Below are 14338 nucleotides of genomic sequence, written 5' to 3'. Positions count from 1 at the left end.
GCACGTATTTGGAAGAAGGCTTCTGTGGTGCAGCGGAAATACTTGCTACTTTTAGGACCCAGGTAAGGGAGGTTTAGATAAACGAATTTTGCCATTTTTGGTTGTGAGAAGTTTATATTTGTCATATCTGTAAGAAAAATGGCTAACTCGTGAATAAACTGTGTATGACTTGATCAGTTTTTTGTTTGTATACTGACAAGCTCCAGCGCCTCTGTCTGGTAACGTTAGAGCTTTTAGTATTCGTTGGTACAGAGGTCAGGATAAACTTACGTTTACAACATGATTATGTTGTGCAGTCTGCTTACTTGTTTATAAAATTCTTCTAACAGGGTGTTCAAAGTTCTTTGCGGCTAAAAGGAAGCAGCGAAGTTCAACATGGGCTCGTCTTGTTCCAAATTGAGGAGTGTCGACGTAGTTGAAGGACAACGCCCGGTGAGGAAAGTTTCGGTCAAAAATGGTAGACAACCGACACCGCCCCGACGACACCGCCAACTTGCAGCTGAGCAACACTGCCCAAATAACAGTCCTTCGCAAGACAGCACCACAAAGATACAGCAAACTGATGGTGAAGAAGATACCCAAGAACAAGTGGAAGCTGCAGTCCATGGAGAGTCAAAAGAGACAACCGACGTCACGAACGTGGAGCAAAAGAAAGAACAGACCAGCCCAAACAATGAACATGCTGAGAACACTGTCGCAGAGTTACAGGAAACTATTGGTGAACATGATGACCAAAGGCAAGCAGACGTCCATGATGATTCAAAGGAGACAACTGACGTCACTACCGTGGAGCAAAAGAAAGAAAGAAACATCCCAAACAATGAAGGTAATAAGGACACTGTCGTAGAGTTACAGGAAACTATTGGCGAACAGGATGACCACCCGCAAGCAGAAATCCATGAAGATTCGAAGGAGATAGCAGACGCCACGGCCGTGGAGCAAAAGAAAGAACAGACTACCCCAGACAGTGACCCGTGTAAGGACACAGCCACAGAGCTAAAGGAAACTATCGGTGAACAGGGTGACCAAGGGCAAGCAGAAGTCCACGAAGAGTCAAAGGAGACAACAGACGTCACAGCCGTAGAGCAAAAGAAAGAACAGACTACCCCAGACAGTGAGCCGTGGAAGGACAATGCCACAGAGTTACAGGAAACTATTGGCGAACAGGGTGACCAAGGGCAAGAAGAAGTCCATGGAGATTTAGCGGATCCTTCTGTTCAAAACAACGAGGGAGCTAGTACCACAATCATGGAGCAGAAAACCCCGAAACCCCGTACAAAGAAAGACCTCATCCCGGACCTTGAAGTATTCAAAGACCTGGACGAACGTGCAGTTCAGGTAACCAAATATTTGTCATTTGGAACAACAGTTTTTGTTCAAAGCAACATATGTGGAGTGTGTATTGAAGAAAGTGCAAGTCCTGAACTAGCTATAGGGTGAATAGTTGGCTAGGAGAGTAAGCCCCCGGGAAGGATAACATTTCCCAATTCCCCCATATGGTGTTCAAACTCTATATTGCCCGCCAGCACAGTTAGTCTGATTAAAGGTAGTTCAGGAGGACATGGTCTAACCTCCGATTATCTAGGCATGCGCATTACTAGCTACTTCTTGACCTGATCTTGATTACAATACACTACAAGTCAATGAAGTCAAAGTCTGAATATTTTAGTGCAAAACCAACACACAGCTGTTTTTCTGTACATGGACAAAGGTTAAGTGGAAAAGTAATACTTAAGGTAGCCGGGACAAACACATGTACATACAAGGACACAAGCTTGCCAACAATAAGGTTAAGATATCAGATTTGTAAAAGTGTTCTGATGTGGATTTTAAAGATCTGCCAGCTGACATATCATGTCCTTTTCACAAGTCCAGACATGGTACTTGGAACATAAAAATAATTTCTACATGTAGAAGGAATGTGATGTCCTACATTCGGGGCACTTTGTTGTCCTTGTTGTCAGTTTGCGTAGCAAAATTATGCGTACTTGGTTGCAATGATTTAAAGTTATTGATAGTTAAAAATCCAAACCATGTCTTATTTTCCCAGGCTCCCGAAGGCCATGCTACCATCAAGGACCTCGTCCTCTACCTGATCGAGACTGCCGAAACTCCGCTGGAAAAAGCACGGGTCCTGTTCCGTTGGGTGACGTCACACATCCAGTATGCCGTAGATTCGTACGTCACGGGCAGCTTCAAGTCACAATCAACCGCTCCAGCGGCGGTGTTTCAACAGCGGATGTCCGTGTGCCAGGGGTACTCAGACCTCTACAAGGAAATGTGCAGGTAATACAGTCATGAAATGATAGTACCATTGTCAGAATATAAACATGTTTAAAAAAAATCAGTAACAATGCTTTCTATTGTGATAAGGCTGCTTCACAAAAAAAGCAAGGGGAAACACTTTCCCTTATCGTCTGACTGTTTCAAAATCTCATCCAGTTGCTTGAGTAATTATTTTTGGCGTATCTTATTACCTGGATGTCTAACCTTCATCAACGTAATTTCCCTTATCGTGAGTTTTTAGGTCAAAAGTGGAAACAATGAGCTTTGTTGGGCTGAGACCCTGTCTAGGAAGCTGAATGACAATAATAGTATCACTGTTTTATCATAGGCAAAAGATCATCATATTTGCGAAATAAAATTCATCTAATATTCCTGGCCGTTGATACTAACATGCCCATACATGCATAAAGCATTGTGTTACCATTGTTCTCTAGCTTAGCTGATGTAAAGTGCGTCACCATCAGCGGCCGTTCAAAAGGTGGGTCTTACCAGGTGGGTGATAAGTTTGGCCCTAACTCTGACCATGCGTGGAACGCAGTGGAGATAGACGGGAGATGGTACCTACTCGACTGCACCTGGGCCGCCGGAAACACTCACCTTCAGAAGAGGACCTTCGAGTTCGAGTACAACGAACACTACTTTTTCACTGACCCGGAAGTGTTCGTTACCGACCACCATCCAATGGACAACAAATGGCAACTGTTAGAAGAGCTGGTACCCCTAAACATTTTCGAAAACCAAGCGCATTTTGAGTCCTCCTTTTTCAACCTTGGCCTTTTACCAAAGTTTCTGAGTCCCACCATGAGCCCAGTTTGTACACAAAATGGCGAAGCAACAATTTCGATCAAAATTCCTGAACCAATGACCTTCAAGTACGACATCTATCCATATGAAGGTGGGTGTTCTCAGAATGAAAACGTCCTGCTTGAAATTGTTGACAACGTGGCCATGTTTCAAGTGGCACCAGCTCAAAAGGGAAAATTTCTGTTGCAAATATATGGCAAAAAACGGTGTCCTGCTACCAGGAAACTTAGCCTTAGTCAAATCTGCTCGTATGTCGTTGACAGCGCTGGTCCAATGCCTGGGCACGTGGCGTTTCCGCGCTTGGAAACCTCTACATGGGGTCCTGGTCCATGGCTCCTTGACGGGTTCATTTCGGATGTCAGTCATCCGAAGGCCATAGTTACCCTCCCCGAAGGCGAGGCTAAGATAGAACTCAATTCCGTAAAACCACTTCAATACATGTGTAATATGAAAGAAGATGGTCTTAAGTGGAGTAACTATGCAATAGCCCAAGTAAATGATCTGACAGCTAGTGTCTATGTCAGAGCCCCGAAAACAGGTCAGTTCACTCTCACAATCTGGGTGAAAGAGGAAGGTGACAAAACGTACAGCAAATCTATGTACTATCTCCTGAAATGTAATAAATGCAAAACAGATGCTTCTCCATACCCGAAGAAATACAACAGTCGTTGCCTTCTGTATGAGCCATTGGATGGTCGCCTTGCCGGAAATCGGCGCATTCACTTCCGGGTCGTCTGCCCGAATTCAGAAAAAGTTGTCGTAATTGCCAACGGCAAGTGGCAGCAACTTGTCAGAAATGCAAACGACTCATGGGAAGGAGACGCCGACACCGGGGAACAAGGTAAGATTCTTAGTGTGTCGAGAAAGAAGCCAGGTGAGAAACAGTACTGGACATTGCTCGAGTATGAAGTGGTGGCATAGATTTTGCGTTCATGTACATTTATTTGCTTTAAGACATTCAAACCACCATCTTAAAGATGCTCTGATGCTGTGTTGTAGCATCTTAAGTAAGTATTAACTGTCATGGCCTTATTCTGAAGAAGGAATCTACCTGAAGGACATTTCAGCGAATGCAGATGCAGAATTGGAAGGTGATTATGATAGGTTTATTGTAACATGTACACTTATGAATACATATACTACGAAAATGTGATTACTTTTGTGAAATGCTCAAGTTCAATGTAACTTGAAACGCCTTATATCATAACGTGCTTGGGGTGTGGTGTGGTTTATAAACAAAAGAGATATTACTATATGTGCATGATTTGCCCGTGATGTTCTAACGATAAATGTATTCATTTAGTCCCTGTAAACACCCACAAAGAATACATTAAGACATTAAGATGTGTTCATCCTTTCAAGAGTTGAGAGTCATTTAATGAACAGCTCTTTTACACTGATCTGTACTTGCAATATTTTACATTGTATACATACAACCATGTATCTTTCAATATACAATATACAAATAGATACAAACCTGTATCTTTCAATATACAATATACAAATAGATACAAACATGTATCTTTCAATATACAATATACAAATAGATACAAACATGTATCTTTCAATATACAATATACAATATACAAATAGATACAAACATGTATCTTTCAATATACAATATACAGTAGATACAAACATGTAGCTTTCAATATACAATATACAGTAGATACAAACATGTAGCTTTCAATATACAATACAAATGTTTTCGAAGTATCTGGAAATGGAAAGCAAATCTGTATCAAGTATAGATATTTCATTGTATGTCTTAGCAGCTTTATATTTAATGTATGGTCGTTTCATCTTTGGTATACAATATGACAAGTTTCCGTGTGTCAATATTGGGCTTTTAACTTGCACTGTCTGTGTATAGATTATGTGGTAAACAGGAAATACACATGTTTGGCAGCCGCTGGCTATGGATATCAACAGATATGAATCAAATATAGATAACATAATAATACATGATCAATATTTCTTTGTGCTCATATTTGAAGTGTACTCTGAAGCAGAACAAATTGAGGTCTTTCTTGATTATATTTATCTTGTATTTCACGCGTTTTTTCTGCATTTCATGCTGTAAAGACATACACAATTGTCTCTTACTATGACAAGGGTGATCAAAGAAGCAAATAAAAATGTATGTGGTATTTTTGCAAATCAATCTATACATTGAAAAAAACTGCATTGTAATATACAACAGTAGGTACCACCCTTTAAACACTATCGTTGAATATCATTTGCAATTTTTTAAAACCATTTTGTCTGCAAAAGGGAAATTGCTTCCTTCATTTATATATTTGTGCAAATGTTTAAACAACACGATAAACGAGCAAAACTTGTTCTGATGTGTTTTCCGCCATCTTCGACCAAAGCGTTAAATCGCCAGACACACCGGTGTTGACGTCAGCTTCCCATGATCCCTTGCTATCCTTGGTGAGGTCCTTCCGGTCGCCGGATGCGAGCATTACCCACAATCCCTCCGCTGAGGGACAGGTGACCCGGAAGCGGATGTTCTGCTTTGATGGAAGGCTGCCATCTCTTGGCTCGTGGAGCTCACAATCTACACAGAAGAAATCACAGGTAAATAATTATGACAGTTTCAATACTTGCAACAGAATGTCTGTAACTAGCAAAAAGTGCTCTCGGATGCTGCCTTATTGTAAACAAAATCACAGAAAGCAATTTGAAAATATATAGCACTCAAGGTTGATACCCGACTTACAGAATGATGTGCTTCCAAGGCAGAGCCTGTGTGGATACCGGGTCAAGTGTATGTATGTCTTTAGTCATAATATCACACACAAACACACACAAACACACGCGCGCGCGCGCACACACACACACACAGACACACACACACACACACACACGTGCATACATACATACACCACCACCATTCTTCAAAACCGATTGCAGCTATATATTGAAGAATAGATTTAGAATTAATCCTTGAAGTAATTAGTGCCGTGAAATGTGCATGACATACCTCGTGGCCATTCGTGCACCAATGGAAACAGTGGACAGTCATCCGTGGCCTCATCACACCTCAGGAGGTAGTAGATCTTCTCCTCGGTGTCCTCTTCCCAGATGGACAGCGAGTAGTATCCCTCCGCGGGAAGACGTGCGCAAACCGTGATCCTCTTCCCAACAGTCTTCAAGAAGTGATGCTGGGGAGGGAGACATTCTTCTTCTACGTCTTGAATGACGCAAGAGTTGAATGCACTTTCTGTATCTATGGTGATGCGCACTTCCCCCGACTTGGCAACAACAACGGCAGGTATGTGGCTAGTGTTTGACAACTTCCCATTGGCTAAGTGAAGCCCGGGGCCCCATAGGTATCCATGAGTCTTTGGGAATGTTTTAAAGTTTTCTTTCGGCTTATCGCATTGGACGAGGTAGCTGCAGACTTCTTCTGACTCCCAATCAGATGACGTTGTCCATAGCTTCACGACGAAGGTGCCGGCATTCGGCGGGAAAATTTGAATATGCGCTTTCCCAGCAATGATCTGGTTGAAGATGTGACCGGTGATTTCATTGTCTTTGTCGCCCACCGTAAATAGCTCAGTCGTAAAGTTCGTGGCTTCAGAGAATTCCAAGGATAATTTCACTTCTCCTTGCTCTGTTTTAAGCACAGCTCCCTTGTGGCTGACGTATTTGAGAAGGCCGTCTTGGATGGCTTTGCCTGGTCCGTACGGTTGCCCGTCTTCGTCGACTTCGGGCAACGATGGTTCGGCTTCCTTTGGTTCGTCACAGTAGATGACGTAATCGCAAAGTTGTCGCCAGTCCAGGTATTCCGACACTGTAAAGATATTAAGTGCGTAGTACCCTTGTTCGGGAGGGACGACTTTGAAACACGCCTGGTCGTCGACAACCTCAAACAAAATCGCATCTTTTATTTCATTGTCCGCATCGCCAGCTTTGAAGAGTTGGGCGGCAAAGTCTGTGTCTTCTGGCGTTTTGATTCCTATGGTGACTTCTCCGTCTGTAGTTTCTACAAGCGCTCTTGGTTGTGTTGTTTGTAGTATCGTTCTGTCTTCCAGTGCAATTCCAGGTCCCCACACACAACCGTCTTTGTCGGGAAATGGTTCGACGCCATCTTTGATTGCCTCACAATTGATGACGTAGTCACAAATGGGGTCCCAGTCACAACCGTCCGTGACCGTGAACAGTGACAATTTGTATTTACCGCTAGCAGGTGGGACGACTCTGAAGAGTGTCTTTCCGTCCACGATTTCTGTCAGGACGGCGCCATTGACGTCATTTTCTACGTCATCTATGCTGAAGAGTTGCCCGGAGACATTGCTGCATTTCGGTAGCTCTATGGTGATGGTGCATTCTCCATCTTTGGTGTCGACCACTGCTTCAGTATGGCTAACACTTGTGACTCTATTCGCTCTCAATGCGACTCCTGGTCCCCAAACAGCGCCGTCGTTGTCAGGGAATACGTCATCGTCATCCAAGGATTCTTTACAGTCAATGATGTATTCTATGAACGGATGAAAGTCTTGTTGTTTGGAGTCGTGTGGACTGGCGTATATCTTCAACGCGTAGAAACCTGGCTTAGGCGGCGCAAGCCGGAATCGAGCCGTCCCGTCAACAATTTCGTGCAGCATGCATCCTTTCACGATATCCTCTTCCCCGTCTTCGCAGAGCTCGCAGGAGAAGTCAAGCACATCCTTGGGTTCAAGTTCAACCGTCACCTCACCGTCTTCCGTTTGTAAGATAGCCTGTGAGTGGCTGACCTTGACCACACGTCCTTGCTGAAGTTCACCACCAGGACCCCACAGATGACCGTCATTGTCAGGAAACCCGGTAAAGTCTTCCTTCACAGCGCTACAGTTAATCAGGTATGTGCAGACCATGTCCCAGTCACCTTCAGTTTTGCACGACAGCCAGAATTTGAATGATCCCGTCTTTGCCGGTATTACGCGAAAATATCCCGTATTCTTAATGATCTCGTACAAAACACTCGTCTTAATCGGTGTTGTATCATCTTCTTCCGTCATGTCCCAAGAAAGGTCGATAGTTTTCGGAAGATCAACCTTTAAGACGATTCCTCCATTTTGTGTTTCCAAGACGCCATCTTGGACGCTCAAGTCGGAGGGGTTTAGGCCGCATGCGTAGAACGCGGGGGTGAGGCTGACCTCGTTTTCGAATTGGTCCAGTGTTTTGGGTTCCTCCAACAGTTGCCACTTGTCGTCTAGTGGAAGATGGTCCAATACCATCATCTCTGGATCTACAATAAACGTGTAGAATTTACAGTTAGTAACCATTTTCTGCCTTGCAATGCTGTTTTTAATCTTTGCGAATAATATCATATACATTTTGATATTATGATTGATTGCCAGATTAGATATCTTCATCACTAATTATACTGAGAGGACCTCAAACGTTATCAATATGCATGCCCGAACAAGACTTCACTCCGTGGGGGGGGGGGGGGGGGTAAAGAAAAGGCCAGTGTTGGGTACTGTTTCTGTTTACACTTGGATATTGTATTTTTTGCGACCTCCGCTCCACAAATTTCGTACATTAACTCGCTCGGCTCACGTCAAAATGATGTCAAAATCAATGAAAGTTTATCGCAAGTCCTTGCCCGGAGACTAATTGCCACATGAAAAAGAGCGGACAAATAAAGGGGAACAATATAGCATGTGACTACTCTAATCTAAATATTGACACTAGATTCTAACTTATTGGGTTCAAAACAAGTGCAAAAAATAACCATTCAGCCATCCATAGATCACCATACCTGTCAGGAATCGGTCCTCTTGATACTTGAAGGTGAAGTTCTTCCTCTGTATGTCTACCACACCTGTTCCCCAGGTGCAGTCTAACAGGTACCACCGTCCGTCTATCTCCACAGCGTTCCAGGTGTGGTCGCACTCCTCCTTAAACCTCCTACCAACCCTGTAGCCAACACCCTTAGACTTCCCCCAGATCTCTTCACACCGAAGCCCTGCGATACTGAGAAATACAGAGAGATCTTTATTGACACAATGTAATGAACCCACTAAGACACATGTAAGACCATTATTTAGTAATTGTACCCCCCCCCCTTTATGAAAGTGTAATAGTCCAAGGCAGCCTCGTTCGGAGAAAGACCCATGCTGTCATTCTATGTGTTGGAATTCTGGGGGTCAGGGAATAAACCATGTAGCTCCACAATCTCTGTCTTGGCTCCCTGTATCTGTGTCCAATGACCTCAACATCGGTCCATAACACACAACAAAAGCACAGCGACTTTCGTAAGGTCTACTACATCGATACATACATACAAACGAATAGGTGCATACAAATGAGTTTGATTGCACACAATCATATGGGATAGAGCAACATATCGTAATTTCACGTGTCGTATTGCTTGTTCTAATGTCCAAACATTCTTTGATGTATATACCTATCTGTACACAGTAAGGATTATCACCTCCTAGTATGTAATTGAATCTATCAACAGAACGGAGTGCAATGAATTCATTTGAACAAGCGGAGATAAAGGTGACTAGCTTTGAGCGTTTATCATCATATCTTGAACGATCCATGATAAAAAAATACATATCCTATTTTTAGGCATACCAATTTATAGTTCGTGGTTAAAAACCTGCTGGTTTACAGATCTTACTCACTGTCACTGACGAAGGGTAATGAATTGTACCTGAAACGTCTGCCCGTTTCCAAAATCATATCCAGTTGCTTGAGTAACTGCTATTTGGTTTGCTTTTTGATATATTATGGCTCTATATGCATGCCTGTACTTTGACGTTCTAATCAACAGTAGTACAAAAATATAGTTCTTTTATAGGTCAGAGTTTTGCTCCATGGGGTAATGCGCATGTGCTGAGTTTGGGTTAGGGTTGGGGTTGGGGCTAGGGTTAGGGTAGGTCAGGGCCATGGAGACAGAGTTAGTCTCAGACTTCTGCTTAAAAATTACCACGCCCCACTTCTCTCTCCTCAAGTATACTGGAAACCCCCAGCAGTGTTGGAGTAAATATTTAGCAGGGGCAGAAATTTGGCTTGACACCGCGACCCTTATGCTTATGTAATGGTGACGGCGGTGTCGGAAGACTTGTATAGCACTGAGACAGAACAAATATGTGCGCGGCTGTGTTGTATGACGCTATGTAAAACCACAACTGAACCGACGCATGGTTTTCAATGCTAGGCACACAGTTGGTGAATAGCTGTATTTGCGCTGGTTGTATGCCGATACTGACCTGTTTAACTGCATGGGTTGCACTATTGACTTTACGCATTTGGAGGAATGGCTGCGTTTTCGCTAAGTCATTCGTGGTCGTAAAACAAAGAGGGCACGTTCCCGTTGACCCTTTCTGTCCATAAATAACATGATAACATTTTTCTTGAGTCACGGGAAAATAGTTGAAGGGTATTTGTGGCCATTGTCGAATCACCCTTTTTCAAGGTTGACAATTCCGTCAACAGAAGCGATTTAGCTTTATGTCAACATTTTTCCAGAATACGTTAGATACAGAAATCATGTGAGCACCCCCTTTTTTCTTTGAGTGGATGACTTTGAAGCACACCGGCTTTATCTAGCTACCTTAAAACATGCATATGACATAGATCGAGCTACAGTCTCATTACTCTTCCTCCTTATATTATTTACAGACCTGTATAGTATTTCCTACCTCAAATATCATCTCTATATCTAGGAAACAAAAGGATCGCCTACCTGCACATCTTCTTGTACAAGGCGGAGTACCCTGAGCAGATGGCGCTGCGTCTCGTGAATACTGCTTCGGGTGTCATGTCGGGAAAGCTATAAGAAACATACACATGTTATAAGACAGATTCATCCGCTTTTCATTGTCAGAAGACATCGTGACTTCGTGCATCCGGACACATTTGACAAAGATCAAAGACTATCTTCAAATGAGGTCATATTGTTCAATTCGGAACGACGTTCTTCGTCCGTCACTTGTCGTCAAACCGATTGCTATTAAATGTCACTGATTATAGTATTAGTTAAAATCCTCCCACACCATAAGGTGTATAGGGCGGTGCCCATCTCCGTTTCATAGCCCTGGGCCATACTGTGTTGCAATCACTGCTGCAGGGTGGCTAGTCCACTGGCAGTGGAGTGTGTTTAACTTCCATACTGTTTCGTAAGTATGTACCACTTTTATAAAGTTTTTGGTATGACCCAATGCGCCTCTTGTCCAGAGGTGTCCTGCCCGGGAGTTGAACTCGGGCCTTCTGGTTCCAAGTAATCAGAACCAGATGTGGTAAGTAACAGAAGCGCAGACCACTACACCACAGGAACACCCTATAGTATTAGTATAGTCAACTCTAATTCTAGACATATGTCAACCTCCAATTCAAATGACATAACAACCCACCTTCCGGACAGGAATGCCGGGACGTCGTGCTCGATCCGTGCGGTGACCCATCGCCAGGTGGCCCGGGCCTTCTCCATGTCCGACCCGGCACGGCGCAACAAGTAGTCTACCGTCTTTTCTATGGACTCTTCCTCACTTTCAGGCGTCTGTAAAAATTTACCGAAAAGGTAGAATTGCAATGATATGTACCACTTATTTCAGTGTGGTAAGCATGATATACATGATATATTACAAATGTCTTTAAACAATTTCCCTTTTTCCTAAAACTTAAGTAAAAGGAAATGAATGTTATGATCTAGCTGCCTGTTTTACTTTTAACGTTTTATATTCTTTTTTACTTGTAGATGTTACCCTATTCCCTTAACTATAGATACATGACATGGTATGTTGAGAATAAGTCGTTAATTTGAATTCATAATTACTGTGATAGAAAAATAAAAATTACCTGCAAGGCATATTTATCAAGGTCTTTAAAGACCTCGAGGTCAGGAATCAATTGTTTCTTGGGGATTCCAAGAACCGGCTTGTCTCCGTCTTGCAACACCGTCTCTTTCTCCGGAGAGTCGCCGAAAAGCACGACAATACTCGCCGTGTCGACCCGAGCACCCGAAGGCGGATTTTCGTACTTCCTCGGGCGTCGGTTACGCTTCCGAATCCTCTCGACCAACCTTTTAGATTTTCTCTTCGTCTCTACAATGGCGTGCCAACTCAGGACTTTGTTTCTTGACTTGGTGACGAGATATTTCTGACGTGTCCTCCTTGCCTTTTCTTTCTCTGCTTTGCTACTTTTGGACGTCGTGGTCTTCTCTAACGAATCGCTGGTGCCGTTTTTGATTACACTGTCGTCGATTATTTTCCCGACTACGCGCCCGTTGTCTACCGTCATGACCAGGGGCTGAAACGATCCTTTGCTCATGCGGCCATCTTGTTGTCCTGTCGGCGGTCGAACGTCCCTGGAGCCCCCGCAGCCCATGTTGACAACTCCGCCCGACGCCCTGCTCGTAAAAAATGTCACAAAACCTGCCACAAAATACTTGCCCGCTCCTCCATGATATTTCCCTTAGTCACGGCAAGTGGATACAATCCGGTGCTCTCCGAGGTATCATTCCGACAGGAGACTAGAATGTGATCACCTGTCTTTTGTTGACAACAATGGAAGGGGCGTGTCTGTTGTGCCCTTCTGCACCCTAGTTACCCTAGAAACCTCCAAAATGGCGGCGAACGAGTCAGAAGTGTCGTCTGACATCTGACCAAAATGATTAGCGAAATGGTACGAGGCACATAATCAAGTCATTCTCCCTTTCTATCCGGTAAAACTGTGCATAAAAGCCACAGGTATTGAGTTTAAGGTAAAGGTTTTACAGGTGTTTCAGCCGACTTAATCACCTGTTGAGGTATTGTATGGGTGACCTCGCGTGGAAAATGTGACGTCATTCCTGTCAGTCGTCCTATAGGTCATTTGAAATACTGCACCCATGTTTGATAAGACAACAACTTGGCTGTTACGCAACACTTCCAACTCCTTCGGGAGTACTTGAATGACCATAATGTCTTAACTATGTAAATAAAGCACCCGCGCCCATATTTGCCGCCTTCTTTATGTAGTTGATCGTCTAAGACATCGAGTTTGCTTTGTTCTCTGTTGCTATGGCAACTACGTACCATCAGACGACAGGTGTCTCAGTTTGTGAGATGTCCATGTATGCTACGTCTCACTACCCTTTTTGTGTGCTCAACTAACACTAGTCAAAATATATTTGCTACCGCTACGGCGTCCTTTTTTTCAATCAGTCGTGCTATATGTGTGATTTAAATGGATTCAAGGATATAGTTTTAGTACAGTTATTAGTATACTGACATTTGTGTGCCCTTTGTATCATTCCGCCATTCTGTCACACAAACCTGATGCCACAGTAACCATTGTTGCAAGTGACCTACTTTTTATACGTAACATCAAGACTGTTGTATTGGGGACAGACTATCTGTGTTTTCAAGAGGTTTAGAGGAGAAAATGTATGTAGTAGATTTGAGTGCAGTTTGTCTCCTCTTCCGAATATGATATTTGTAATTATGATTAATGATTTTACGTTGATTGAAGAGGTAGAGTGTAGAATGTAACATTATCCTGGTAAATGGAACTTACATGTCAACAAAGGTGCGCAATGCTGATATCCGTGCAGTGGGCAGTATTGTACTGGTCTTAGACGAAATTGGGTCAAACGACAATCCACTAAGACTGCGATTACGTACGTACGAAAGACGGCACCCTTTTGAGTGCTTCTTGTACCATTATACCGCTCTTCTTGACTGTCAATTTGTCCAATGTCCAACGCAGCAAAGAAAAAGATCAGACTTTTAAAGCCGTCTTTAAGGGCAAATTTTGAAAAGCAAAGTTTGTTTTTCGACAATGTTCATGGTTGCTAACTCCGTAACTTCAATACTGTCGTGCCATAGATATAGTACTAGGCAAGTCCTATCTACATCGATAGGTGGCGTCTGTAGACCTTCTCTTTCAACAATGTATGACGATACACGCTGCACTGACTTTCCGCAGTTTAATACCTAAATAAACACACACAAACAACTCTAAAAACAGCACGCAGCATTAGATGGCACACAGAACACATACTTGTAGTATATCTCAACTAAGACTTTAAAAGACTTAAAATCATTGTAGTGGTTTCAAAATTACTTCCTACCATCACACTTTTGTCAATTTTTGTGCCAAAATCAGTCCACACACGAGGTAATGATTTATAGACAATGAGTCGACGACACTTATATTTACACTCAAAAGAATACATATTTGATTCATACCAGCTCTATCCTTTTTTGTATCGAATGTAAATTCATGGTCTCATTTAGAATGATCCAAGTTCAAGGTTTTG

General features: G+C 43.0%; 2 protein-coding genes across 2 annotated transcripts; one reads left to right on the top strand and one right to left on the bottom strand.

Annotated features, from left to right (window-relative positions):
* Positions 1–4431, top strand: LOC136420671 (kyphoscoliosis peptidase-like). The gene is made up of 4 exons (XM_066407731.1): positions 1–62; positions 330–1338; positions 2051–2286; positions 2721–4431. Exons 2-4 carry the CDS (start codon positions 376–378, stop codon positions 4009–4011), a joined length of 2490 nt encoding a protein of 829 aa, XP_066263828.1. The 5' UTR covers positions 1–62; positions 330–375; the 3' UTR covers positions 4012–4431.
* Positions 4432–5209: 778 nt separating this feature from the next.
* On the bottom strand, positions 5210–12904 carry LOC136420670 (uncharacterized). Its single transcript, XM_066407730.1, has 6 exons — positions 11896–12904; positions 11451–11596; positions 10784–10870; positions 8846–9060; positions 6080–8329; positions 5210–5653 (listed from the first exon to the last, which is right to left on the bottom strand). The coding sequence occupies exons 1-6, from the start codon at positions 12421–12423 to the stop codon at positions 5403–5405; spliced, it is 3477 nt and encodes a 1158-aa protein (XP_066263827.1). The 5' UTR covers positions 12424–12904; the 3' UTR covers positions 5210–5402.
* Positions 12905–14338: the final 1434 nt, after the last annotated feature.

Source organism: Branchiostoma lanceolatum, chromosome 15 (assembly GCF_035083965.1).
Source record: "Branchiostoma lanceolatum isolate klBraLanc5 chromosome 15, klBraLanc5.hap2, whole genome shotgun sequence".
Classification (NCBI taxonomy): domain Eukaryota; kingdom Metazoa; phylum Chordata; class Leptocardii; order Amphioxiformes; family Branchiostomatidae; genus Branchiostoma; species Branchiostoma lanceolatum.
This window is presented reverse-complemented; position numbering and strand designations above follow the sequence as displayed.